The sequence below is a fragment of the Anopheles gambiae genome, chromosome 2 (genome assembly GCF_943734735.2).
Source record: "Anopheles gambiae chromosome 2, idAnoGambNW_F1_1, whole genome shotgun sequence".
Taxonomy (NCBI): domain Eukaryota; kingdom Metazoa; phylum Arthropoda; class Insecta; order Diptera; family Culicidae; genus Anopheles; species Anopheles gambiae.
Genome location: NC_064601.1, coordinates 86,718,631 through 86,744,662, shown reverse-complemented (window position 1 = coordinate 86,744,662; position 26,032 = coordinate 86,718,631). Strand labels below are relative to the sequence as shown.

The window sequence follows — 26,032 nt, the reverse complement described above, 5'->3', positions numbered from 1 at the left end:
CTAACAAAAGTTCCATCTTGAATTTCCATATTGCGTAATTTTGATCGTTTAATTTTTCAATGGTGACGTGTGATTCAGACATGTTTCTAGATTTAAGTTTTCAGTGTTTCTTCAAGATTAAAATTTTCGATAAGTTATTACTTCAATATAACACAAACTTAACACTTGTTCGACAGTACTTCTGGGCCCATAACCTGTTGAGCGTAGTTATAACACAGTGGAATAGAAGAGGAGCAGAAACTAAACAATGAACTTGTATGTAATGTATTTTAAACTAGACTGACTATATTAAACATTTTCTAAAGACTACTATGATGTGTTCATTGCACACATGTTGCTTTCTCAACAGGTTGGGCCTGTTGTAAGTAGATTTGAGTGCGTTGAGCGTTTGTACCGGTTCGCAGAACCTGCTGCACACGTTGTGGCTGCTGTATAATTATTTGGGTGCTCTTGGCGTTTGTCCCGGTTCGCTGAACCTGCTGTACACGTTGTGGCTGTTGTATGATGATTTGAGTCCGCGGAGCACTTGTCCTACTGGGCTGGACCTGTTGCACTATTTTCTGCAGCTTAATAATTTGAGTCTTTGGAGCTGATGCTACGGTTTGCTGAACCACACGCTGTGGCTGTTGTATGACTAGCACTTGCTGAACTCGTTTACTCGACTGTGCTGCGGTGGGTTTAATCTGCTGCACTAGTGACTGGAGATTCTGTATTGGTTGTCCGTTAATTAATATTTTAGGTTGCTGCACTGTCGGTCTTCTGGCAGTCGCCGTGGTGGCTTTTTTAGGATCTGTAATCGAGAAAAAGGTTTTATTGTTTGTGGGTACAATGTTTAAAAATGTAATTGTAGTATTGTTCATTGTTGGTCGAATAAAGTTATTGAAATAATTTTATATTTTAAGATCTTTCTTATGGTTGGATTGCGAAACCCTGTACTTTCTTTAAAAGAGAGGAAGTTGTTATAAAAAGCTTTAATATTTCTAGGAACGTCCGGCAGATCCTATTCGACCACTTTAACACTTCAACTTCACTGAAGATCATTTTGTTGCATCATTGAAACTCACCATAATTAGTATTTATTTCCACCTGGCTTACACGTGCTACAGAATTCTCCTTCACCAAATAATTCGCCGTTTTTTTCGGCTCGATAGCTGAACATAAAATCAATAAAGTATAAATCAATGGTGCTGCGGTTGGCTGTTGTCAGTGTTGTTCACTTTACCTCCTTTCTGCAACGCACAGCTCGTCCTTTCGAGCAGCAAACAAAGTCCTACAATGGCAAAGCCATACCAATGCTTCATCATGCGGATGAAGTTGGATGTGTGCCACACAAGGCCGTCGTTCGGAAACTAATGCGCGATCGAGAGTGTTGTACGAATCTAGCGACTACGGAGCTCAGAATGTAGGAAGGATAAACCAGTTTGTGGTGAGGAGTACTGATAAGTTCGAAGTGTTTTTAAGCTGGATCTGGTTACACTCTTATTTTGAAGTGTCAGCTTTGGGATTTCTTCCCTACTATAAGTAATTTCGCTACAGTGGCTTTTTCGTGCAAGTTTATAGAACCGAAAGATCCTGATCGTCACAAAACATTTATGATGGGCAACTAGAGATAATGCTAGTTCGTCTAGTGTAAAAATGCATGAAAAATACACTTGAAGGATCTCGGCAACTCATTCTCCATCGAATAAAAACAAAAGGATTGATCCAAAAAGTGGTGAATTCCATCACATATGGGTACTGGCAAACAGACGACGAACGTCGATAGTTCACTTGTAAGCAATTACTTCTACCACATTTGTACATAAGTACCAAGAAACTCAATTATCTTAGGTATCTGGAGGGGGGGGGGGGTGTTTAAAGGTTTATCAGAACAACTTAACGATAACCCAATTTTTTCACAAAATTCGTCAATCTTTGATTGAAAATGCTACAAACTTATTGGTACCCCTATTGGCGGTGTGCAATTTTGGGCGAATCTCTTCCGAATCCGAACTCACAGGTGGTTGATGCGTTTAAGCTATAAATTTTCCGGGTACCCATCCAAAACGGGTTGATAATATTAGACACACACACTTTGCCGTTGACAGAGAGGTTGGAATTTGCCTGTAGAGTTGTGAACGTGTGTGTTTTACTTCGTTCTCGGACTATGTATACGATCATGGATGAAGTCTTGGATGGCAAAGGTGACGAACATATAAAACGAGTTCTTTTGAAAGAAATTTTCTTTGTAGTAGTATGGCCTAGCTTAACATCCATACACATGTAGAATGTCGGGGGGCGCTCGTGTGGCACTTTTGAATGAATGTATCAACAAGTCATACACATGTGAAAGCAGCTTATATTAAAATGTTGCATTCCAACTTTTGCCTGTGATGTTGTTGTTGTTTTTCAGTGTCAGTGGTCGTAAAGTCAGTGAAAGTATTAGAAAGTGCAGTAGCTGTCATTATGGCAGCCTGATAAGTTTGCTAATACAGACATATTTCAATCGGTTTTGGAATTTTTGTCACACATATACGATCACATTTAAGATCAGGTGTCTTTGGTGATTGGGTGATGCTGGACAGTCTAAATTGTGGACTGCTTCGAAGCTTTGAGCATAGTCACTTAACTGTGTTTGTCCTTCTTCTTCTTCTTTGGCTCAACAACCGATGTCAGTCAAGGCCTGCCTGTACCCACTACTTGTGGGCATGGTTTTCAGTGACTAATTGATTCCCCTCCATAGCAGGATAGTCAGTCCTACGTATGGCGGCGCGGTCTATTTGGGGATTTAACCCATGACGGGCATGTTGTTAAGTCGTACGAGTTGACGACTGTACTACGAGACCGGTGTTTGTCCTTAATGTTGCAAATAATGACATTGAGAAATTTGATTCACCCAAAACAGAGGCGTTGGATGAATTTATTATTAGGTATTAATTCATCAAAAACAGTGAGTTTTTGCATGGCGATATTATTTAACCGTGCATCAGAGTTTTTTCGATTTCTGTTTGTCTAGGTCTTATGCTTAAAGAAAGACTGCATTTGACATAATACATCACGTATATTAACTAAAACTCTGAATAACCTTACAGATCCATCAGTAGCCTCCGTTCTGTTTTACAAGCTGCAGTCATAGTTTATGCTAGTTGTCATCAATCACGCGTATATTGGATCATTTGGATTTCGAATTTAAATTACGCATCCGTTGCCTACATTTAGGCGTAAATATAGTATGCGATGGACTAAGTAACGAACCTTTTTACACCCTAGCTTACGAAGAAATAAACACTCAAAACATGGGCTCGTCATTCGTTAGATAAAGTAAACATTTATTAGGCCAGTCACATGCACATGCGTTCGGTTTATCGCTTGACGATCGACAAACGTTGAACAGCTAGGAATAAATTAAACCAACACACCGACAGCACCATCTTGCTGGTTCGACAGTATGCGCACTCTTAGTGCTTCGTTCGCAGCTTAGCCGGACGAATGCTGCGCTGCTGTTGCTGCTGCTGCTGGTGCTGCTTCTGTTGCTGCAGCACAACAGCCCGCCGACGTTCCTCCGGTACCGAGGCGGGACTGCCGTAAGCGGTGGCATGGCTGGTAGCCGATCCACCCTTTCCCGTGCTGTAGCTGTTAGCAATAGCGATCGCACCGCCATTGGTGCTGCCAAACGTAACAGGGAACATGGGTCCAGCAGACCCTCCGGCGGGACGACCGGCCGAACCGCCACGACGCGTACCGAAGCTCACCTGCTCTTCATCCTCCTGATCGTCTTCAGCCGAGGCCGAATCGAGCTGCACGGTAACCTTCTTCTTGCGCTTGTCGGTTGTTGTCGGCACTAGCGGCGCAGCAGCAACAGCCGGCACATCCTCCAGCGGCTCCTCGTTGTCTAGCGCAAAGTCTAGCTCGCCCCCAGCATTTCCATCCTGCTCCAACTGTCCACCATCGTCGCTGAGCGGGATCTCATTCTCGGGCAGCGCGTCCGCTGGGTACGCATCGGCAAACGACTGCACCGAAGGGTAACCCTCCACAGCAGGATCTGCGGGTCGGCAGTCAGCTGTTAAATGGTAGCGAACGAAGACGAATGCCGCAAAAACGCGTTTGCGAAAAGTTTCTTATCTTGCGTCACCAACAAAAACTTACCCTTGAGAATCGTACCGGTGGCGATGTTGTCTCCGGCGGCAAATGCGGCCACCCCGCTCGTTGCCGATCGACGTTGATAGTTCTGCCGTAGCCGCTGGTTCTGGTACATTGCGTGCTGATACATGGCGGTTTGCTGCAGCTGAGGGTACGCCATCACCGGAAGTGCATTGCGGTAGTACATGAACGCTGCAAGCCCAAGGAGGAAAAGAGAAAAGACAGTTGAATGGTCACTGGTTCGGAGCTAATGCACGGTACACCAACGCCGCAAACGCACCATTCTGCGGATAGGGATACGGATAGGCCAAGCAAAGCCCAACGCCACACAGCAACGCCAACACGGCAACGCTTGAGAACGACATGACGCCTAAATGTATGCCACACGCACTACACACGCCTTAATTCACACCGGGAACCACTCACTGCCGTTTGAAACACGTTTGAATGCGAAGCTACGCGAGCACGTTTGGAGAAAACTTTATTCTAAATCGTTGATTGGCTTCTGTTTTTCTTTAGCCTGAAAGTCCCGGGCAACAGTAACACACGTGGCTCGAATCTCGTGTCCACCGAGACTGATCTCCCAGCACCGACTGATAACCATCATGCCCGGGATCAACGCCTTTTATACCGATGGTTTGTGCCAACCGTCCGGCCCATCGGTGCTTTGGCCAGCCTCGTTGGTATGCAGCCCATGGGTAAGAGTATTATTGCCCATGTGTGTCTTCCTCCCATCCGTTCCGTCACACCGTCACTCACGGCGTACCGTGCAGATGTCGCCGGTGTCTGCCGGTCGCTTCATTTCGTATGTACGGCTATTGATTTTATTAGATTTAGGAATAAATTTAAAACAAACGAAGCTGTCCCAAAGTTGTGTTGCAGTGTTGTAATGACCGTGTAGGCGATGAGGGAGTTGGGCGGGTGTGCGGGTACTGGGAAAAACGAGAGCTTTAAACAAACAACAACTGGAGATGATCTTTGAACGATCTTCGGAACATAGAAAATACGCTTTGAGGTTACTTAAAAGAACAAATTGTTGCATCATCTAATAATATCCTTAATTCTTGGTCCCTCATAAACTCCCGTTTCCCCGTCCATTCCGTCGATCACTTGATCGCGAAATTCGACAGAACTAATTGTGCATGAATGTCTCGTCGCTAATATCGATATGATTGAAGATATTTCGTTGAATTCGCGACCGGACTAGGCCGCGCACGGCGCAGTGGCCGACAACCAAAAACGATGTCAATCATTTCGTGACATCTGTCGCCGGGACGGCCAGCTGCCACCGGTCGATCAGAATCATGCTCGCTTGCTAGTATCGCCGACCGGCCGTGCTAGTAGCTCGCATAGGATTCCGGATGCGCATTCCACCAGCGAACTGAGGGGAGCATTGTATGATAATTTTGGCAAAATTAGCCACCGATTGATTCTAGCAGACGAAAGCGGACCCATGAGTGGGGTGAGTGGAGAGGCCCCCGGTACCTGAGAAGAATCACGTGCGCCTGCTGGGTGCGCGCACACACACCGAAGCTGTCAGCATTAAGTTAATTGCTTCATTGAAATAAGATTCATGATGTGATGGTAATAAAACATAAATAAAAAGCGTAAATTATACGACCTAAACGCTCTCGGAGCTTGAGCTTGAACGGTTTTTTAAATCGAGAGTAGGATGACCCACTACAAAGATGACTTTAAGACGGGACAAGAACAGCAAAAAGAACAAACAAAAGAGCTGTTGGGTGCTATCGGCAAACCGTGCTCTGGGTAAATGGGGTTTGATTCCCGCGCAAGAACGATCGTAAAACTTTTTACAACAATTTATGTGTTTTTATGACACTTTGCTGCAAAATGTACGGGTTGTTGGAGAGTTCAGTTACCGGAGTACAGGGGACTGCAGGTCCGGCATCAAACGATGCCGCACGTTTTGGGCAAGGTGTAGAATACAGAACAGCTGCGTGGCTGTCGCTGTTGCCAATTTGCCAGATTTCTTGAAGTGACACTCGAAAAAAAGAAAACGATCGAACGCATGAGGAACGATCTTCGACCTCGCGCGATCGTCGCGTACGCCGGAGGTCCACCTAAATCATGGGAAACAAAGCTTACCTTTGCACATAAATCTGTAACATTATGGTGGGATCGGTGGCTCTTTGCATGCTGAACAGGAAACAGAGCATGCGAACGTGATGTTGCAGATGAGGTACAGTTAGCAAGATGGGGGAAGCAGCAATGGAAACCAGCATGTGAGCTACTAGGCAATGATTGTTTTAGTGTCATTTTTTAATGGGAAAAACCATTATGATCCTGATGTTGAGATAAATCGCACGGCAAGTAGAACGAATCATTTAATAACCAGAAGCAGAGCAGAATCATTTAATAACCAAAAAAATAAATAAAAATAAAGAATAATTATTAACGAAACATTAAACTTCGGGGAAACCAAGCAAGTTTTAGTGAATTCGCACTGAGCGCCTGAATGTATGCAATTCTGTTTTTATGTTTGTGTACACAAATTTACTATCAACTCTAATATTTGAAAATAATCTTATTATTTTGATAAAATAACACTAAACCGATGTAATATAAAATGCTACATAAGGAATCAAAATTCTTAAATATGATTTACAGAAAATTTAAGTCAATATTAAACATATTTTTTAATTAGTTAGTTACAAACAATAGTTTTGCTTCCTGTGTACGAAATTTTATTTATCATCATGAGAACAGCCTTTTAGAAGTTTGATAGTTTGTGATAACAAAGTCATACGGTAGTCGCATTAATTTCATAAAATAATATCGATCAAGTCAATAACTCTATCCCGATCACGTGATCAGGCTTCACAAACCTTCTATTGTAAACAAAACAAACAAAAAATCATTCCGTTGTCATTGCCCTTTTTTTATTTCTTGTTATAGTTCGCAACTCCTCACTACGTAAAAGCAGCATGGGTCGATCTGAAATTTAAAAAAAACAACTATCCAAGAACTACTTACCATCCCAATCTGGGACGTGCGAACAAGCTCGAATTCGGCACATGCAACGTCAATCGCGTCAATTTATATGGATCGCGGCAACCGATCACGGGCTCAAGACCCAGTTGTTTGAGCTCGTCATCAGAGTTTTGGGTTTTTTTGGATCCTAGCATATGCCTTCACAATCCTCCCTGAGACCTCTTCTGCACCGAGGGGAGAATAAAACGTCATAAAAACGATCATACCTAGTATGTACGAGCTCACGGATGTGTTACAGATTCGGGGCAAAATTCAAAACCGATAAAAAAGAACTATAAATATCCCCCAGTCTCCGTGGGTTTGTGTACGATTTTTCATGCAGAAAAAACGCCCTCAGTCTCGCGTTCATCCGGGATCTTCTGCCGAGGGTGTATGAGCATTTCAATCACAGCTTGTTCCGCGTCGGGACAACCGATCCACCGATCTCGGCACAAAAAAAAGCGTGAGCAATAAAATGTGTCCGCTGATTGATGAATGCCAGGCGAATAAATTATGCTACAGAGAAGAGCACACACACGCACACACCCTTACACTCACGCGATCACTTGTGCTCGCGATGAATCACAGCGCCATGAATCACGCGGCCCGAAAGGGAGTTGCCCGTCGACGCAAAACCCTATCCTTTTGGGGCCCTTCTCGTGCGCGCCTACCGCTAGAACGATTCGAGGAACGAAAGGCGCAGTACGGGCCGAAGCTGAAGCACTCAATGGTCAATTCGATTATGCAAATGCGGACCAGCCCTATCTGCCAGCTGCTGGTCCCGATTGTCCGCGTGCAAACGTCAATCGGCCGAGGCAGGCGTAAGTCCGGCTTGCGTGTGACGCGTGGTGAATATCAATCAGCGCGCGCATAAAGCTCATTCTTGGCGAAGAGGTTACGATCGGGCGTGTAGACTGCTTCGCCTTGCCCAAAATTCGAATGTCCCGTAAACCATTACCATGAATGGCGCCGTCAAGGGAGAGCAGAGGGTGGTCTTAATGAGCAAAAAATGCATCTCAGTGAGATAGGAAAGAGGCGAAGAAAGAAAAAAACGCCACCCCAAAATAGGCCACTTGAAGACAAAGGTGAAAAGCTTGCCCCAAAAATGAGGATCTTCCCCCTGGGAAGTGTACCTTTAAGGAAACTTTAAGTCACGGGTTGTTACGCAGAGACACCTTTATTTCCATTGCCGAGACATTAAGGTTCCTCTCGCGTGCACTTAGTTCTATCCCGAGTCATTGTCCGCTCGTCTCGTGTTGCCGTATTTGTTGTCGTCGTTCAGCACTGTTGTGTGCTGCTAGTCTACTTCTTCGAGAAGCTGATCGAGCTGCCCTGCGATACGCTGGGCTGGCCGTTGGCGACGGAAAATCCACCACTGTACGACAGGTTCACGTCCTTGTTGCCGGGAAGCTTGTAGCTCTGGCTACCGGACTGTCCAGCGGAGCCCTAAAAACGCCAACGAGAAAAATACATTGAGGTGAGTGCTGTGTGTGTGTGTGAAATGATCGTTTGTTGGAGCTTACCGAGAAACCGCCCGGACCGGCCGAGAAGCCTTGAGAGGCGGAGTTGGCTGCCGATGCACCGAAACCACCACCCGGTCCCTGGTTGTAGAAGGACTGTGCGCCCGCGTTGGCCGCGCTCGCTCCAAATCCGTTCGGGCCGTAATACTGGTTGAAGGCGTTAGCATTAGCATTCGAGCTGGACGCACCGAACCCACTGTAAAGAGTCGGGGAAGGAAGTAGCCAAAGGCGAAGAGGTGTTGTCAACATCAGTGCGATTTCGATGGGTGCGATCGTTAATCTGTGGATGTGTATCTTGTCATACAAAAAGAAGAACCCATCGTACGTGGATCGAATTTGGGACCGTTTTGTTTGTCTCCTTGGAAGTGTAGTACAGTGTCTGGGCGTTAGATTCTGTACGATCATCTTCCGGGTTGCGTGTGTGTTTTTGGCTAACTCTTTTACCAAAAACACTTGCTTCTTTCTCAATCAATATCTGCACATCTTTTTCGCGATCGCCACTGCACTCCCCTACTAGCAGCTCCGATCGAACCCGGCCGCATCTAAACGATCGTTAAGATGGCGCACAAGATTAGCATGCACAATGAACAAATGGACACCAACGCTCATTCAGATGGAGCACCCTCTCTCAAGGTCAGCCGTAAAAATGGGGAGTTCTTTTGGGGAGAAAGAAACGTACACATTGGAGTGGGTTTGGGAGCTTACTTGAATTGGCGCTTTTGGCGCACGAGCACCGCTTCCGGTGGCACCAGCAGATCTAGCACGCTGCGCACGTTGCGTCGTACGGCCGGGTTTGCCTTTCGCACGTGCAGGGAAGACTCGACCAGGACCTCGTACCCATTGCCGGCGCGATCTCTCACCTCAGCATCTGAAAATGGGATGATGTTAAGAAGATGTTAAGCTTTAATTAAGTCGAATTTAAGAAGGAAAGACGCAAAAACCAACAAAAAAAATGGAAGGCTATTTCACTGTTATGGTAATGATCTTCGCTGACCCGTTGGCTCAGAGGGTAGGGTGTGGATTGCTTACGACATCCTTCAAACATGCAAACAAGTTGGTTGGGTTTTGTTTTATTTACACACACTTCGGAAAAGGCCAAATCAAGGCAAAAATCAAATAAAATTCAATCGACTTGGGTAACTCTAATTTACATATAGAGAGCAACGGGAAGCAATTAAAAGGTTTGTTGTCCTCTCCTGTTCACTTTGGATAGCATCGCTTTCCCACCTGTGTTGCAGTGCTCTACAGCTGAAGAGCTTCCCCAGTTTCTTTTTTCAGCAAATTTGCGTACCACAGCTCTCAAAAACCAGTTCTTGCGTAGCGAACCAGACTCCGAAGCTTCGGGTACGGATGTTGTTAATTCGTTTGTCCCGGCGAATGAGTGTGAAACCGGACGGAATGCCATCCCAATTTGTACAGTCTGGGCTAGGCTGTGTTTAGTTTGCCAGCCATTCGAAGCGCACAAACGCACAAATAAAAGCGAAACCAGTATTTCCGGTTTGCGAGGGTATCGGTTCAAAAACGGATTCTGAGGTTGTATGTCCAAAACATCTCCGAAAATAAAAGAAGAAAAAAAAAAAAAGAAAAAAACATGATGCTCTACCAAAGTGCACAAGTGGCCTCGCAGAAGGTCAAGACTGACTAGCTGACCTTAGCTAATGGGTCCGTCTTTGGGGAGGTGTTTTGCTGTAATCTACCGATCATGGGGAGACACACTGTCTCAAGGAGATTTGGAAGGAAGACAATAAACAGTCACCAAGGTTGATAATGGCAATTGACAAGAAACAAACAACTGGGACAGATAGTTCGATGCTTTAGGTTGACTGTTATCCTACACACAAGGTCTAGACAGAGTTTCTAGGATCCAGACAAGAACTAGCTATGATGATATTAGACATCTTACCTTTTGGGCATGACTGTTAGCTAATGTAATGCAAGGTCCTAAGCTACGAACAAGATCATCGCTTCGAACTATTTCCAAACCTTTACTTTTCTAGGTCACAATTCCCATTATGTAAAAACAAAACACCATTATCAAGCCTAAAGCATTAAAAAATATAGCCTCCAATCCCTTAATCACTTACCGCGGCCATCGTTCTGACCTAAGGCACCGATCACCAGTGCCGAAAGTATGATCACTCCAACGAATCTGTTCATTGTTCACTCACACACACAGGGTGGATTATTTGTTAACACTACCGGTCACACGCGTTGCTCAAAACACTCTGAACAGGCTCCCCGATCAGGGTCTGGGTTTGGTCTACTCGCAGCAGAACACTCGAAACCCCCCCGGACAAGTTCAAACCAGCACGAATCCACGAAGATGCTGCGTCCTGTCCTTCGGATCTTGTTTTGCCATTGTCGCGATCTTCGGCTGGGCGGGGAGGTCGAAATCTATACTTCCCACCACCACCATCATCATCATCGTCATCAGCATCATGATCGACAGTGCGATCTCAAACTCTGGTTCGGTTTTGTTTTGTTTACTTTGCCTGCGATCAGCACTGGAGGGGATCAACTGATAATGAGGAATGGCAAAACGGGAAACAGCGTTTGCCATAGAGGGTGGGGATTTATGATTGGGATTTCCCCCGAGCACGATGAAGGGATCAAGAGATCTTTTATATGTGATTGTCGCACCTTTGGACGGTGATTCCTCCCCTCACCCTGAGCTGACAGATGATGGAAACGCATGACGATCGTATTACTTGGACGACATCTAATAAGATTATTCGGAAGGGACAGCAGGACTGCTGGTTCGTTCTTGACCATACAGGAACTGGATCTACAATGTGCTAATTGCTAAAATTCGTTAACCTGTTTGATTTCAGATCTGCTCGCTCTACCGATCACGGTACGATCGTCATTGCAAACCGACCGATCCAAAGGTTATCGCCCAGCGGTGTTGCGGTGTGAACTAGGAAATTGCCCGCAATCGTGAGTGGGATTGTTTGATTACTATTGAAATCGTATTCGAGCAGTCGGACAGGCAGTCGAGCAGTGATACAGTCCTCTACACAAAAAAGCAGCTACACACAAAGATCGATGGACATGCCTCCCAAGTTGTTGGTAGAGGGGAAATCCCATGCAGACGCATCGGCAACAGCACCAGAACTGGTTTTCTGGTTTGCATACAAAACAACAGTTGGACTGACGTGTGTTTGTTGCTCGACGCACAGAAGTATGGACCGGTGTGGACGTAGTCGAAACACTAGCTCTTCGATCCAATTATGTATTTTTATCTGGAGAGTTTTATGACTTTGCTTTTAAGCGATCCTTTCTCGATCGGTTAATACAAATGAAGCAAGATTGTGTAATGAGCTGGCGTGCTGGTTGGTTTAACCAGAAGTAGTTCTTATTTCCATAACCAGAAGCGCCTAATTTACAATTTAATATGAATAAGTTGGAGAGACAACACCGGCATGCTGATCGTTCAGTACAACTCAAGTTTATTAAACCTTTTTTTGCGAAGTATAATTCTACCCCATGTAGCTACATATACCTTACGCTCTATTACACTACGTTCGTTCTAATTTACATACAGCAACGAACTATCTTTCATCTCTCTCTCTTTCTGTCTCGTGCAAATAAACGGGAAATTCATTGTGTCGGTTCGACATGAAAGAGTTGTTCGTCGCTTGATCCACTGGTAACGGACCTCACAAAAACCTGGGAAACTAGTCAAAGGTTCACTGTTTTGCAATAATCTATGACTTGATTGATTTGCGTACGAGCTTGATCGGAATGATTGATGGCAAAAGAAACAACAATAATAACAAGTAAAACCCAACTTCACAACTTTCTTCTCCCCTCACACGAACAAACACTGCCTACTCCTTGCGGAGGCCCACTTTTGATGACGCCGCTCCGTTGTCGTTCTTCCAGTTGGTCAGTACCTTTTCGTGCTGCTTGCCCAAAAACGGTTCCCTTTTGCCAGTGCCTGCCCCATCGAACCGGTTCGTGTGTGACGTGCCGTGCTGAACCGTTACGTGATTATTCCTGGCGAGTGGAGAAAGGATTCATTGTGTGGTTGATTATGCAATGGATGGGGGCACAGCAGTGCCAGCAAAGGGCTACTACTTGGGCCGCTTCTTTGCACTAACCGTATTTCACGCTTCTGCCGTCGCAGCGTAGTAGGATCCTTCTTGCGCACGTACAGTGCGGCTGCAACGACGACCTCCTCATGCACACTGCCAGCGTCCGGCACTCCGCCGAGCGGTTTGTCCACCCGGGTGTCCTCTTGCGCGGGCATGGACAGGACGCATCCGACAACCAGCAGCAAAAGACAGATCACTGCCCACCAGCAGGACGCGCTGGCTCGAACTGAAGCGGACATTGTGTTTTGGCAACAGCAACTAAAAGCTCCAAACAACACAAAAAACCAACTTAAAATTACAACTCAAACAAACGAAACACTCCTCCAAACGTGCACTTAGTTCGATCGATTGCAGCCCGCAAAGTGTGGCACTTGCGTTGCGACTGAAAACAGAACGGCGGCGCAACCGTTTGCGTGGAACTGCATGGCGATCGGGGAGTGGCCGGAGTGTGACCCCCGGAGTGGCAGGGATTTGCGCCGCGCATTTAGGTTTTTTTTTTCACCCTTAAAGGGGGAGCTTTTGGGTGGGAGAAAGCAGCAACGGTAGGGAAGGGGGCTAGTACGCATAGCTCTAACGGGCAGCATAAGATGTTGCCAGATGCATGGTACACACACACTCACAAGAACGGATCGTGTGAGAGTTTTGGTTGCGAATGCAACTGTGCTCGTTATCTCCAATTGCTCAAAGGTTTTTTCATGTCGGGGCAGTGTTTGTGTTTACTGGCTGAAGGTTAGGTTGTTTGAAGTATTTCTAATGTAGCCTATAGCAATAGAATGTGTGTGTGTGTGTGTGTATTTGTTATGAATAATTTATAAAATATTTATGCCCTAGAGATGTGCGCTACGCGTGAGGGCGAGTGAGTTGAATGCTACGAATGAATTAGAGATGGCCGTTTAAAAAATACAAAAAGTACCGAATGGTACCTTTCGATGAGTAGCTAATAAGAGCAATTAGATTCTACTAACTGGTCTTCGGAAAAAAAGGAATGATTGAAAGTAAGCAGTAATAATAAAAAAATACATGTTACTGGAAAGAGTAGCTAGTAAGAGGAACTAGATACAAGAACCGTATTTTAGCATGTATAACGGCCTGAAAATAACAGTGTGGAATGAGCGCAAAGGGTAAAAGTAACTATTAACAGTAACTGCTTGTCTGTAGCAGGCAAGATTTATTAACACTAAGTAAGTAACAATAACAAGTAACTGGTTGTCGGAATGAAGTGATTTAGTGAGTTTAAAAGAACGACAACAAAAAACTAGTCGTTCTATTTTTTGTAACTGAGTACTAATTCATAACAGAGTAACTGGTTATAGATACCAGTGACAGCAAAACATTCTCATCTTTAAATATAATTAATTTTTTATTATGTTTTTTTACTACTTTTTATCCATCAAACTGTTGGGCTTATACTCAGACGGATTTAGAGTAAGAAGAATAACAATTTATAAAATTAGGCACTATTAGACTCAGAGAGTTTGTGAGTTGAATCTGAAAAAAGAGTCGACTAATGATTCGACTCAGAGCGTGAGTGAGTTGAATCGCAAAAGAGCAGTAATAAATTGTGCATTTGATTGTTGTGTAATTTTAAACAGTGAATAAAAGATTCAAATCCGTTTTAACACGTATCTGCTCTGATTAAATTCACTGTAAAGAGATACGGCTATTGTCACCTCTAATATGGTACAATTATAAAAGGTTTTTCGTATGTTTTTACTTTCTCTTGGCTATTGGACTTTTTTTTTATTTCGTTGAACGTTTAATAAATATTTTAGAATTTGTCCCATAAATTAGTATAAAAAGATGAATTTTTTCGCAACATTTGCTTTTGAAAATTTGGCACAGTGTCAATAGCACATTAAAAAATATTGAGAAACTATGAATACATTTTACGACGATTTCAATGTTTTTAAATTTATGTCCAAAAAAGTGAGATGGAAACATAAATATTTACAAAAATCGTTGGGAAACACTGACGTTCTGGGGAACACGATACGTTAAAATAGTTAATGATTAATTACTATTAATAAAGTTTAATAATGCTAGGAAACAATCCAACCACTTAAATAGGAAATGAATACAACATAAGTATGTATTAGCAACGGTACATGCTATAGTAGTTGTGATTAGCTTCAACACTCAACCCATCATTTGTGTTGGTGATCGTGAAGCGAATGGAGTAGAATGAACGACAACAACTCAAGCAGCTGAGCGATAAGACAAAGGGGTTTTTTTTTCAAACTTTATTTGTTGCTAAATAAAGGCAAAATGGTACGATCACCTCTATGACTAAGTCACTGTGTACGTTGAGCTTCCCGGGAAGCACACACATGTTTTGTACATACATGTTTCACTATTGTTGCATTGCAGTGTGTGTTTTTGTGAACTTTTAGTAGTATGGTACGTTGTAAGTAGTGCTTTAAGGGTACAATAAATAGTTAACATTATGCTGCACCTATCCACTCAACTATGTATAACTTTCTCTAGCCATTTACGTATATTTTTCGTCCGTAGGATGGGATTCTTTTTGCTATGAGGGAGTATTAGTTTTTTTCTGACTCTTTTTTGCTTTAAATACTCCTCCAGACAGGAACAATACTCTCAGCTCTGCGTAATACTGAACCCATTCGAGCCCGTAGGCCGCCCCCCGTTGGCGAGGGAAAATCCGTTCGAATAGGCGATCGAGATCTTGCGGCTGCCGGGCAGATTGTACGTCTGGCTGCCGGAGAAACCGGCCGAACCGGCCAGCCCACCCGGCCCGGCACTGAAGCCCTGGCTGGCGGCATTGGCGGCCGACGCACCGAACGAACCGAACGGTCCGTCGCTCTGGAACGATTGGGCCTGTGCGTTGGCGGCGGACGAACCGAACCCGCCGAGTCCGAACTGCTGGTTGAAGGCGTTTGCGTTCGCGTTCGAGCTGGAAAAGCCAAATCCACTGCAGGGGAGGGGAAGAGAAGGGAAACAATCAGCACTGAATGTAAGCGAGGGGAAAATTTGTATTTACAAACAACACTTACCCCACGTTTTGACTGAGCGCGTTCGAGGCAGCATTCGCGCCGGAAGCTCCACCAAAACCGCCACTGAAAGCATGGTCAAGAACAAAATAGAATTAGTTTTTCTTACGCAGCGATTGGAATAACTATTCGAAAAAATCTAACTAGAAAAGCCGTTGGAATTCCAATAGTAAATAGTAGAAGTATTTTCACTACATTTGCTAATCTCATTGAAATCATTTCACAACTTTTCCACCCTACTAAAATGAAAATGGCGTCTTTGCAAAATCATAATCATTTGTAACTCAATTTGTCTGTAAAAAACTTGATTTTCCGTTGATTAATTTTTAACAATCATTTTAGCATGCGAATTTCGCGAACACGAATTTCACGCCGTCGTGTAGAAACACTCAATACAAATCAAATACAGAAGCACGGTACGATCCACTTCAACTAAAATTAACGAAAATTCGCCACCGCATACGCCACCACGAAGTACCCATACCCAAGAACACGCAGCAGCTCCCGTTTGCTGCGCACCGCCACCTCGGCTGACGCTTCCAGCTTCGCCTGCTGCTGGTCTTTGCTGAGCTGCAACACTCCCGCTATCACAATGCCGGCAAAGAACGACGCCGCCAGCAGGAAGTAGATCGTGTAAAGCGTCCTCATCTTGCGCCACTTAAACTGCAACTGCACCGCAATTGACAAAAAGATGTAACTGCCGCTACTACTACTGCACCACCTGCTTCCTCAGCGATGGGAAGTGGAAACAGAATCTAGTTTGCCACAAATAGGAAGCGCGTACTTCCCTAGCCGTAGCCTTCTGCAACTGCTGCTGCTGCTGCTGCTGCTGGGCCTTCACCACAACAGTGCGGTAATTGTTGTTTGTGTTGGCGCGCAAATGGCTTGCGGCAAATGACACGCGTGCTGAAAAACACGAAGATTTGCCCGTGCCGCTGGCCATTGTATAAAGGTTGTTATTGTGTGTATGTTTTTGTTTTTATTGTGCACGGTACACGATGAATCAATGCATTTAATAAAAAACGAGATGACTTTTTGTTCTTGCGCACCGTTCTACACAGCCGCGCATCGTGCTAGCGCGATACATATTCGGTTGCCGACGATGCGGAAAGAAACACGTGGCGGCTGCACGCTACGTCTATGATTTACGTTGCCAGGCAACGCATCGGCACTTTGTCACGAGTGTCGAACGACGCTTCGGGGCACGATTCACTAGCAGAGGTTTTGGTGCCGTGGTTCGTTTGCGTATGTTACGCCAGATTGACGCTTCCCCGTTGATTGTTTGATCAATCGTGACGGAGTGAAACGATCTTTATCATTTACAAAACGAAGCCTTTTTGTGGAACGATGATAAGTTTTATTCCTGATTTATAAGTTTTTGCACCAATTAAGCAACTTTGCGTACACATTAATCTACTGATAGCGGTCTAAACGTGTCTAAAAATCTTTTTAAAAAAACCCTCTTTTACACACTTACAATTGTCGCGGTTGGTTCCATTGGAAGGGGAACTGAAAAAGTGGCGAAACGCCTGCCACCACACCGGTAACCCCCAACACGAAAACGATCAAAGTCTTCCTGCTCGAAACACGCGCCATTCTGGAACGAACGCTAAACACCAACTAACCGTCCCCGGACCGGAAGATTGGGCATATCTACCACCTTTAATTCGCAAACCTCCCGCCCATCCCTGGCCCAAGCCTCCCCCCCCCCCGCCAACGAATTATCACCCATTTGGAGGAATCCAGCCCCACAAACGCATTAAGAGCTTTCAAACTCTTCCGCATACCGGTTTCCTTCCTTCAAGCCCATCTTGCCAATGATCCGGCGATGGGCGAATTGAATCCAGCGATGGATATAATGTAGCACACGTGACACACGCGGGAGGCATCATTCGTACGCGTTACCACGCACGTACCACCCAAGTCCCCAAGCCCATGGTCAACGGTGGTTGTGATTTATGCACCTTTGTGTACACGTTGTGTGCGCACAACACCTTAATGCCGGCAATTTGTCGTTAGGTATCCTTGCACCACAATCCGCTATTGACGGGGGGACGGGGGGCAGTTTTACTTCCATCGACAAAAAGAAGAAGAAGAAGAAGTTGGTGAAGACATGTAAATTCCATCCATTCCTCCTCGGAACCCAACACTCTTTTACTAATGAGATGATAATCAATTCGCATTTTTCCGACAGTGGTTTTAAGAAATTATTAAAAATACACCTTATCTGTGACGTGGTTTCTTTCAGCTGCGACCGTTTCTCCACCGGTGAGAAATCGCATTTTTAGAGCGCTCAGCCAGTCGGTTCTGATAATTTCGACTATCGACTATCGCCAAACTGGGCGATGTTTAACGCACGAAATGGAATACGAATTTCCTTACATTCCATAACCTGTTTACAGTGTACAGTAGAGGCTTTATTGTGTGTATTTCAACAAATCGTACGCATCACATCTCCCGTTTTTCCCCCCACGTATCGCTTTTTAAGTGGTTGGGTTTTCCAGCTTATAACCGTTTTTTTCTGTTTCTATCTCGTACGCGGAGTTTTAAGGATAGATGCTACGGTTTTACAAAAAAATGTACAAACAACGCAACGACATTTCTTTACTCTCTCGTTTTTAAGCATCCCTAAAATGGTAAACCGGCTTGATGAAACGTGATCGCAGAACATTCTTCGCTTGGTTTACAGATACTGGAGAAGGTGGGAAGGAGGGAAGGAAGAATATGGAATAAAGAGTGGCGCCTAATTCAAAGTGTTCTCTTCTGTCTCAAGGTATCAAGGTGAGAGAGGATCGGTTTTCCCCAAGTGCTACGCTTTCACTATCTATTGAGGAGGGAGAGTCTAATGTAGAAAAATCGTTTCTGAGATTGAAGCAGTACAGGATCAATTAACGCTTTTTTGTTTCGATCTTTTCTTTACCTAGCTGGAGCCTAGTGGTACATTTCTAATTGTTTGCTAAATGTTGCAACGTTTGCTAATGGGTCTAATAATATAATTACTGCGCTGCTTGCTATAAGGCGCCATCGTGGGATGGTTTGACGATCCTTCCCTTAACGCGAACGTGGAATATATGGGAAAACAATTGAAAGTAATAAAAAACAAAGCCAAGGCACACAAAAAACCCTAATTCTTTAGAGCAACGGAAGCAGTAGAAGACACAAAAATATACAAGCAACATAAAAATATCTAAAAATCGTAAAACATACTCTTTTCTACCCTAAACGGATCGAATGCATGGACACAATAAGAAACAACCAGAAGTAAATGATATCGGCAAACGGGCTGCTTGCTTCCAAAACCTGCACTGCACTACCCTGCACTATGGAAATGGCAGCGGACCGTCGAACAGAATGAGCGAGAGAGATGCACAGGCCTTGTATTTCAATAAACGACACTTTATAATACACATCATAGATAAACTAAACATACGCTAAACAACCAACGGAAACCAACGGAAGCCCACCCCGTCTGGTGCTTCCCATGAACCGTCTCTAAATCAAAGTATATAACCGCGAATGGTCCTGTTTTTCTCTTAGTTTGCTGCTGCTGTTAGCCTTCTTCTTTTTTTAACAATAGTGTGTTGTGATTGTGATCCATGCTGGAGGAGGAGACACGTCCGTGTACGACTTCCACAGCATTCGGGATGCTGTTGTACACACGCACGCGCGCTTCAGTAGCCATATTTATCCTGAATCGAGTTCATCACATCGCTGGCGAGCGAACTGAGACGTCCGGCCACCTTCGTAACGCCCTGCCGGACGCTTTCCCTCACGTCCTCCAAATCGGGCCCATTGTACTGCAGTGCCGGACCGCGCGGTCCGCCTCCTCCTCCTCCTGGGGAAAGAAAAATAATGGAATGGAATTATTGTAAACGAAAAGCTCCAAAGGTGGGGCGAGTGCACCCGTGACGCCGATCACCTACCGGATCTAGAACCGCCTGATCCCATAGATGACGAGCCGTGGCCAAAGTAGTCGGCGGAAGAGATGCTGGTAGAGCCCTGGAATTTGGAAAGATTGGCCGACCGTTCGTAGCTCGACTGTTCGTCGCCGAAGAACTGGTCGGACGAGATGCCCTTGGCAGAGCCGAACTTTTTCTGCGCAACGTCACTGCTATCGACTGGTTGCGGTTGACCGTTCCTTCGACTGCTACTGTTGTTGCTGCTGCTGCTGCTACTGTTGTTATTGTTGTTGTTGTAGTTGCTTCCGCTGCTACTGCCACCTCCGCGGCTGTATGTGGGTTGATCTAAAAAGTGAAGAACAAAAATAGTCAAAAACATGAATAAAAACGTTCGCAGGCTAAAGGAAAGCTAACGGACACTTACCGCTAATACTGCTCGATCCACCCTTCAAGCTACCGCCTGCCGGCGAGAACATCGTCTTCACCGTGGGACGCTTGCTGTCGATCGGCTCGAGCGTATCGAACCCCATCTGTGTCGCTTCGCTCATATCCGCCCCCTTGCCACTGCCCGAAAACCCGTAGATTATGGAATAGTCATCGAAAAAATCGTTCCCACCACTGCCGCCGCCGCCACTTCCACTTCCTCCACCACCACCACCACTGCCACCACCACCGCCGCCACTGGACGAATCGTCGCGATCGTACAGCGCCTTGCTAAGGGACGCCGCACTGCTCCGGGTCGCTTCCTCGGGCGTGAGCGTCTTCATGTCGGTCAGGGCGGAGTGGGAAACACCGGCCGCCCGCCCGAACCCCATTCCTAGCCGCTCGATTTGTTTCGCCTTGTTCGGATCGATCGCTTTCAGCTTTTCCTCCTCCCTGTGCTGCTTGATCGATAGGTCCTGGTAGGCTAGCCGGACGCTGGCGAGCGTTTCTGCCTTTTCCTCCTCGGTGATGGGTTTCTCCGGGGCTGGCGCCAGCTTCAGCTTGTCCGCCATGTTGGCGCGCTCTTCGATTTCGGCAAAGTTGGTCTTGACACGGGTTGCACCGAGGCCGCCCTTCTTCGCACCGAGCCCACCCTTTTTGGGTTGTATTTTGCGCACCCCGATCGTTGACTTGACCGGCTCGACCGGCACCTCGGAGGTGAGGAAATCGACCCGCGGACCGGCGGTGGGGTCAACCGTGGCGCTCAGCGAAGCCAGCTTTGGAATCTGCGGAAAGAACGACAGGAGAAAGTGTTTGAAAAGGGAAGCTTTTCGGAGGAAGATCGGGCGAATAAGATCAGCACAGAATTCACACAGCAAACTAAACAACAAAACAGGCAAATGAAATGCAACATAAAAACGATACCATGCTGCTTGCTGCCCGTTTCGAAGGTGTCGTGAATGTTACTTACGTTTTCCAGCTCCGCATCGACCTTCGGCCCACTGCTGGGATTGTTGTTCCGTTCGACCGTCGCCGTGTCGTTGTCGAAGTTGTCGCAATCCGCAAAAAAGTCCATCTCCTTCTTCTCGCTGGCGGTCGTGTTCAGGTCGTGTGCATTGTCAATGTGCAGCTGTTGTTGGAGCCACGTGGTGGGCACGCACGCGGAAGGAAAAGCGAAAATGAAAAATGCCAAATTTAGCCAGCTAGTATGTTGCAAGACAAGTCTCGGTGGCGTCCTTATTCTTGGGTGTGATTTCAATCAGTGACAGTGATTGTTTTAAATGTGTGAAACTAAAGGCATGAGTGAGGGGTGTAACACAAGGTTGCATTAACATAGAAAGTTAAAAATTAATTAAAAAATAACAATTCACACAGGTGTCGAATTAAGAACCACTAAAAGGGAATGCCAAAACAAAGCGGTACTCTATCGCTGCAAACACACGCAGGGAAAGGGTTAACGGTCATTCCGCTCCTTCCACCTCGACACTCACCGTCGTTCCGTATAGCTGCAGCGACTGTTGGGCTTTGTTTAGCAGCTTATCCTTGTACAGCTGGGCAGCACGTGAGTTGTACTTCTGTTGCGCATCGGTGGTGTTGCAGTTATGCTGGCGGAAGAATTGTGCCTACAACAAAAAAAGGAAACCCCCAGGGGACATAATTTAATTATGACTTTAGTGCAAATGTGTCTCTTTCATGACACAGACACGAAATACATACCGCATTTGCATTGCCGCCGACCTGCATTTGACGAATTTGCAGCCAGGTCCAGTTCGTGTCCAGGTTGGTGGACCGGACGAACGTCAGATGCACGCCCAAATTCCGATGCACGGCCGAGCAATCGATGCAGATGAACACGCCGTACGTCACCGTGGACCAGGTGGGATTTTTCGCTCCACAGTCGAAACAGGTCTGCCAGGGGATATTGCATCAAATAGAAAGAGGAAAGCAAATTCTCGTTACACACTCCCGCGTGAAGGACGCGCGCGCGACCACGTCATGGTGCACGGGAACGGTGAAGGTGAACGGTGACATTGACCAGAACCATTAACCCCACCCTCTCCCGCTGTACCACTGTGTATATCGCACTTTACCTTGTTCGTTGCCTGCGATCGTAACCGATGGAAAATGGCATCGATGTCCTCCTTCGAGGGCGAACTTCCACCTGCCATGTTCGGGGGTGTGTGTGTGTGTGTGTCGTTACGGGTTGAGGCCAACTAATCTTTCCTCCCCCGGGGGTCGATCAATGGCAGCAAACACGTATCACCTTTTGGAAGGAGGGATGGGTTGGGTGTGGGAAGGACAGTCCGCGCTACCGATGGGGAAATTCCAGCGTAATCACAACGCGACCAATACGTGGAAAAACAAGGACTGGAAAGATGCGTCCGTTGTGGCGTTACTGTGGGGCAAACATACGGCACTGGTTTTCCACTATTGCACTGTTCCGTCCGCTTTTGAATGGGGAGAAAAGGCCCAACTATTCCAGCCCAAAAGGGGAGCTTTTGATGAAGCAATACAATCAGCACTTTAGTTTTCTCTTGCTTTTTTTCTCGTTTTTCACACACAGTTTGACGTGACACGCTCTGACGTTGCAACGTGTTTGACAGCTTCGGGACGGCACAGGGTGACACAAGGTGAGTAGAGCGTAACGTCACGACGTCGCACCAGCTACCTTGGTGGGCAAGGTGCCACGAAGAAGGCACGGTGACAGACCCCCGTCTCCCCAGAAAACATGACATCAAACAACAATCACAATTGACTTGCTGTTCGGGTGAGCAGCAGCTGGGTAGGTACGTGTTCTTTCGTGCGGTTTCTGTCGCAACATTTCGTCAGCCCATTACCATTCGCCTGCGTGAATGTATTTAATGTGTCTGGCGTTAAACAAACAGTGAAAGATCTTTTCTGGCAGGCGTAGCAGTAGCACCCCTTTTAACACGAACTGGAAGTTCTTCCAGCTCCAGTGGCCTTGACGTGTGGGAGATTACTTTGCGCTACTCTTCTAGTTCGATTTTATTGTTATTTTGATTGGCAGTAAACTTTGACACAGGCTCGGTTATCGGTTCCTTATCTTACGTGTAGTTTACAATCTCAAAATCGATTTGCAGTGGCAACGACGTTGAAATCTCAGTCAAGGCAATTCCTGCTTTTACGATCCAACGCGGAAGTGAAACCAGCTCTTCGTTCACGATGAAGGGCAATGGCAGCATACTGGTGCTGCTGTTGGTAGCCGGGATGCTGCCAACGATGCTGGGACTTCCGGTTGTGACACAGCCACCAAAGCCCGCCGAAAAGGAGGAAAAGCACGAGGACAGCAACGTGGAACGCATGGAGGTATACGTTTGGGCGGAGGAGGAGGAGAGTCAGGCGAAGTCTGGGACTTCATGTTGGAATGTTTGTTTACCTTTTTCAGAACATTATTGAGTACAATAAGTATCTCCAGGAGGTTGTGAACGTGCTGGAAAGCGATCCTGTGTTTGCTGAAAAACTGCAGAAGGCGGCAGAGTCCGACATTCGGGTATGTTTTGTTTCTGGGTGAATAAGCACACGGAATGTACCACATGAAAGAAGCTTTCTTTACACTGTTAACTTCTTTTTTTTTGGTGTCTGCAACAGTCCGGTGTGATCGCGCAAGAGCTCGAGTACGTTGGGCACCACGTGCGGTCGCGGCTGGACGAGCTGAAGCGCATGGAGCTGCAGCGGCTGAAGGAGCTAGCGACGAAGCAGTTCGAGCTGACGAACGAGATCGATCGGGACCATCTGAAGATTAGCGAGCACGTGGACCACTCGAACCCGCACACGTTCGAGATAGACGATCTGAAGAAGCTGATCCTGAAGACGTCGCAGGACCTGCAGGAGAACGATCGCCGCCGGCGGGAAGAGTTCAAGCAGTACGAGCTGCAGAAGGAGTTCGAGAAGCAGGAGAAGCTGCGCGCACTGGACGAGCAGCACCGGAAGGAGTACGAGGAGGAGCTGAAGCGCCAGCAGGCCAAGCACGACAACCACGAGAAGATACACCATCCCGGCAACAAAGCCCAGCTGGAGGAGGTGTGGGAAAAGCAGGACCACATGGATGGGCAGGATTTCGATCCGAAAACGTTCTTCATGCTGCACGATCTGGACGGCAACAACATGTGGGACGAGAACGAGGTGAAGGTGCTGTTCATTAACGAGCTGAACAAGATGTACCAGGCCGGGGCGCCCGAGGACGACATGAAGGAGCGGGCGGAGGAGATGGAGCGTATGCGGGAGCACGTGTTCAAAGAGGCGGACACGAACAAGGACGGGCTGATCAGCTACGAGGAGTTCATCGAGCAGACGAAGCGCGACGAGTTCCAGAAGGATCCGGGCTGGGACACGGTCGACCATGAGCCCCAGTTTACGCACGAAGAGTATCTGGAGTTTGAGCGCCGACGGCAGGAGGAAATTCAGCGGCTCGTTGCGGAGGGCAAGCTGCCGCCGCATCCCAATATGCCGCAGGGTTACCATCCGGACGCGAATGTAAGTGGTGTGGTCGAATGATTTTAAGACTTTTAAGTAATTTTGTGTTTTTGTATGATTTTTAGGGAGCCTATCAGGTGCATCCGAACGCTATTCCGCAGCACCAGGTCCCGCACTACCAGCAACAACAGCAGCATCAACAACAGCAATACCACCAGCAGCAGCAGCAGCATTATCAGCAACAACAGCAGCACCATCAGCAGGGACCTCCTCCACCAGGATACAATAATCATGGCCAGCAGATAAACGTTCATCCCAACCAGATCTACGACAATGTGCAACCGCATCAGGTCCATCCTAATCCAACCTACACCGGTCAGCAGTCTACGGTATACACAGGACAACAGGCGGCACCACAGCACCAACAGGCTCAACCTGTCCCAGCGCAACAACATCCTGGACAACAGCAGCAGTACCAGCAACAACCTCAACAACAACAACATCCTGGACAGCAGGCACATCAACAGCAACAACAGGCCCAATATCCTCAGCAGCCGCAACAGCAACAGCAGCCACACCAACAACAACAACAGCCGCAACAGCAGCCACAACTGCAACAACAACAACAGTATCAGTCGAATCAGATCCCACAAAATCCACAATATCAGCAACAGCACGCTAACAACAATGTACAGCCAAACCAGAAGCCTCCTTCCCATCAGCAACAGGCAGTCCCAGCCCCAGCACAACAGCAGCAGCCACCACAGCAGCAACATACCGGAAACGTTGCATCTTCCCCACAACAGCAGCCACAGCAGCAGCAACCACCTGCAGCACCGGCACAGCCATCCGTTGTACAGGTGAAACACTAGAACGACTCCTCCTTGAAGCGACAAGCGTTGGATGGATAAACTGCAGCCAAACGAAAGCATGAAACAACCGAATCAAACTGAATCAACAACACACACAATGACGCGCCAATGATGAAACAACATTCTCGTTTTAGTGTTCCGAAGCTTCCACACATAACCAAACAGCGAGAACACTCCGTTTGCGAAGCAAACGATTACACACGACTCAAAATGTAGATAGGTAACGGGGGCTGAACGAAATGTCTAAGGTATTACAACCAACCGTGCTGATTCCGTAAAAACACATGCCCCACGTTCCCCATTTGACCTGACCCCTTCGTCCTTGGAACTTTGGACAGAGAAGAGACTTGGTCGGTCTGTCGGTGGGCGAAAGGGGGGCCATGTTCGTATTGTCGTAAAACTAACATTACCATTTATCAGCAGATTAACGCAATTATCTTGAATACTACTTTGTGATGAAATGACTGTAGCGTGTAGCGAATTACCCGTGTAATGTTCGTTTTTTTTATTACTCTTTTTTGTCAAATATATATATGAAGTAGTCTAGCAAGAGAAAAACAATTTGCCAATAAAACTATATTTGACACGTGATAAAATTTAAAGTGTTCTACACATGCTGTATCTTATGCCCTCCTTTGCTTTTGTTGTAAGGTGATATTATCATAC

At 46.3% G+C, this 26,032-nt stretch overlaps 6 protein-coding genes and 2 long non-coding RNA genes across 14 annotated transcripts; 2 read left to right on the top strand and 6 right to left on the bottom strand.

Annotated features, from left to right (window-relative positions):
* Positions 1-351: 351 nt before the first annotated feature.
* On the bottom strand, positions 352-1,348 carry LOC133391741 (uncharacterized). The gene is made up of 3 exons (XR_009765193.1): positions 1,223-1,348; positions 1,065-1,151; positions 352-790 (listed from the first exon to the last, which is right to left on the bottom strand). It is a non-coding gene; the product is annotated as an uncharacterized LOC133391741 (long non-coding RNA).
* Positions 1,349-3,287: 1,939 nt separating this feature from the next.
* LOC3290010 (uncharacterized) lies at positions 3,288-4,735 on the bottom strand. 2 transcript variants are annotated; one of them, XM_001688642.2, is made up of 3 exons: positions 4,400-4,735; positions 4,126-4,311; positions 3,288-4,039 (listed from the first exon to the last, which is right to left on the bottom strand). In XM_001688642.2, the coding sequence occupies exons 1-3, from the start codon at positions 4,482-4,484 to the stop codon at positions 3,438-3,440; spliced, it is 873 nt and encodes a 290-aa protein (XP_001688694.2). In that variant the 5' UTR covers positions 4,485-4,735; the 3' UTR covers positions 3,288-3,437. The 2 variants fall into 2 exon arrangements, with proteins under 2 accessions (XP_001688694.2, XP_556255.4); XM_556255.4 differs by having other exon boundaries at positions 3,288-4,021.
* A 3,533-nt stretch (positions 4,736-8,268) lies between these two features.
* Positions 8,269-11,544, bottom strand: LOC1276298 (pupal cuticle protein 36). The gene is made up of 4 exons (XM_315623.5): positions 10,715-11,544; positions 9,336-9,498; positions 8,634-8,826; positions 8,269-8,556 (listed from the first exon to the last, which is right to left on the bottom strand). The coding sequence occupies exons 1-4, from the start codon at positions 10,785-10,787 to the stop codon at positions 8,413-8,415; spliced, it is 573 nt and encodes a 190-aa protein (XP_315623.2). The 5' UTR covers positions 10,788-11,544; the 3' UTR covers positions 8,269-8,412.
* On the top strand, positions 11,298-12,192 carry LOC133391459 (uncharacterized). Its single transcript, XR_009764950.1, has 2 exons — positions 11,298-11,386; positions 11,462-12,192. It is a non-coding gene; the product is annotated as an uncharacterized LOC133391459 (long non-coding RNA).
* On the bottom strand, positions 12,057-14,333 carry LOC4576188 (uncharacterized). Its single transcript, XM_001237688.2, has 2 exons — positions 12,734-14,333; positions 12,057-12,629 (listed from the first exon to the last, which is right to left on the bottom strand). The coding sequence occupies exons 1-2, from the start codon at positions 12,964-12,966 to the stop codon at positions 12,461-12,463; spliced, it is 402 nt and encodes a 133-aa protein (XP_001237689.2). The 5' UTR covers positions 12,967-14,333; the 3' UTR covers positions 12,057-12,460.
* Positions 14,334-14,932: 599 nt separating this feature from the next.
* LOC1276297 (WAG22 antigen) lies at positions 14,933-17,383 on the bottom strand. Of its 2 annotated transcripts, none has more exons than XM_315622.5 (3): positions 17,216-17,383; positions 15,742-15,804; positions 14,933-15,659 (listed from the first exon to the last, which is right to left on the bottom strand). In XM_315622.5, the coding sequence occupies exons 1-3, from the start codon at positions 17,332-17,334 to the stop codon at positions 15,326-15,328; spliced, it is 516 nt and encodes a 171-aa protein (XP_315622.5). In that variant the 5' UTR covers positions 17,335-17,383; the 3' UTR covers positions 14,933-15,325. The 2 variants fall into 2 exon arrangements, with proteins under 2 accessions (XP_315622.5, XP_061501991.1); XM_061646007.1 differs by lacking the exon at positions 17,216-17,383 and adding an exon at positions 16,223-17,045.
* On the top strand, positions 14,997-25,962 carry LOC1276295 (nucleobindin-2). The gene is made up of 5 exons (XM_061646001.1): positions 14,997-15,124; positions 22,624-23,387; positions 23,467-23,571; positions 23,670-24,554; positions 24,620-25,962. Exons 2-5 carry the CDS (start codon positions 23,244-23,246, stop codon positions 25,364-25,366), a joined length of 1,881 nt encoding a protein of 626 aa, XP_061501985.1. The 5' UTR covers positions 14,997-15,124; positions 22,624-23,243; the 3' UTR covers positions 25,367-25,962.
* On the bottom strand, positions 18,134-22,703 carry LOC1276296 (ADP-ribosylation factor GTPase-activating protein 3). Of its 5 annotated transcripts, none has more exons than XM_061646003.1 (7): positions 22,151-22,703; positions 21,777-21,968; positions 21,551-21,682; positions 21,031-21,189; positions 20,062-20,845; positions 19,658-19,982; positions 18,134-19,573 (listed from the first exon to the last, which is right to left on the bottom strand). In XM_061646003.1, the coding sequence occupies exons 1-7, from the start codon at positions 22,226-22,228 to the stop codon at positions 19,423-19,425; spliced, it is 1,821 nt and encodes a 606-aa protein (XP_061501987.1). In that variant the 5' UTR covers positions 22,229-22,703; the 3' UTR covers positions 18,134-19,422. The 5 variants fall into 5 exon arrangements, with proteins under 5 accessions (XP_061501987.1, XP_315621.5, XP_061501986.1 ...); XM_315621.5 differs by having other exon boundaries at positions 19,662-19,982; positions 22,151-22,659; XM_061646002.1 differs by having other exon boundaries at positions 18,134-19,570; positions 19,662-19,982; positions 22,151-22,659.
* Positions 25,963-26,032: the final 70 nt, after the last annotated feature.

What these genes read in the sequence shown, in the direction of transcription:
- LOC3290010 (XM_001688642.2), bottom strand. Translation starts at nt 4,484, where the DNA reads ATGTCGTTCTCAAGCGTTGCCGTGTTGGCGTTGCTGTGTGGCGTTGGG. An exon ending in GTATCCCTATCCGCAGAATG is followed by an intron (nt 4,312 to 4,399) that starts GTGCGTTTGCGG and finishes TTGGGCTTGCAG; the next exon opens with CGTTCATGTACTACCGCAAT. An exon ending in CACCGGTACGATTCTCAAGG is followed by an intron (nt 4,040 to 4,125) that starts GTAAGTTTTTGT and finishes ACCATTTAACAG; the next exon opens with CTGACTGCCGACCCGCAGAT.
- LOC1276298 (XM_315623.5), bottom strand. Translation starts at nt 10,787, where the DNA reads ATGAACAGATTCGTTGGAGTGATCATACTTTCGGCACTGGTGATCGGT. An exon ending in AGGTCAGAACGATGGCCGCG is followed by an intron (nt 9,499 to 10,714) that starts GTAAGTGATTAA and finishes TCCCATTTTCAG; the next exon opens with ATGCTGAGGTGAGAGATCGC. An exon ending in CCGGTCCGGGCGGTTTCTCG is followed by an intron (nt 8,557 to 8,633) that starts GTAAGCTCCAAC and finishes TGGCGTTTTTAG; the next exon opens with GGCTCCGCTGGACAGTCCGG.
- LOC4576188 (XM_001237688.2), bottom strand. Translation starts at nt 12,966, where the DNA reads ATGTCCGCTTCAGTTCGAGCCAGCGCGTCCTGCTGGTGGGCAGTGATC. An exon ending in CGGCAGAAGCGTGAAATACG is followed by an intron (nt 12,630 to 12,733) that starts GTTAGTGCAAAG and finishes TCCACTCGCCAG; the next exon opens with GAATAATCACGTAACGGTTC.
- LOC1276297 (XM_061646007.1), bottom strand. Translation starts at nt 16,386, where the DNA reads ATGAGGACGCTTTACACGATCTACTTCCTGCTGGCGGCGTCGTTCTTT. An exon ending in GAGCTGCTGCGTGTTCTTGG is followed by an intron (nt 15,805 to 16,222) that starts GTATGGGTACTT and finishes CCATGCTTTCAG; the next exon opens with TGGCGGTTTTGGTGGAGCTT. An exon ending in GCGCTCAGTCAAAACGTGGG is followed by an intron (nt 15,660 to 15,741) that starts GTAAGTGTTGTT and finishes CCTCCCCTGCAG; the next exon opens with TGGATTTGGCTTTTCCAGCT.
- LOC1276296 (XM_315621.5), bottom strand. Translation starts at nt 22,228, where the DNA reads ATGGCAGGTGGAAGTTCGCCCTCGAAGGAGGACATCGATGCCATTTTC. An exon ending in TGCAGCTATACGGAACGACG is followed by an intron (nt 21,190 to 21,550) that starts GTGAGTGTCGAG and finishes CTCCAACAACAG; the next exon opens with CTGCACATTGACAATGCACA. An exon ending in TGGATCGAGCAGTATTAGCG is followed by an intron (nt 19,983 to 20,061) that starts GTAAGTGTCCGT and finishes TTCACTTTTTAG; the next exon opens with ATCAACCCACATACAGCCGC.
- LOC1276295 (XM_061646001.1), top strand. Translation starts at nt 23,244, where the DNA reads ATGAAGGGCAATGGCAGCATACTGGTGCTGCTGTTGGTAGCCGGGATG. An exon ending in GCAACGTGGAACGCATGGAG is followed by an intron (nt 23,388 to 23,466) that starts GTATACGTTTGG and finishes TACCTTTTTCAG; the next exon opens with AACATTATTGAGTACAATAA. An exon ending in GTTACCATCCGGACGCGAAT is followed by an intron (nt 24,555 to 24,619) that starts GTAAGTGGTGTG and finishes TATGATTTTTAG; the next exon opens with GGAGCCTATCAGGTGCATCC.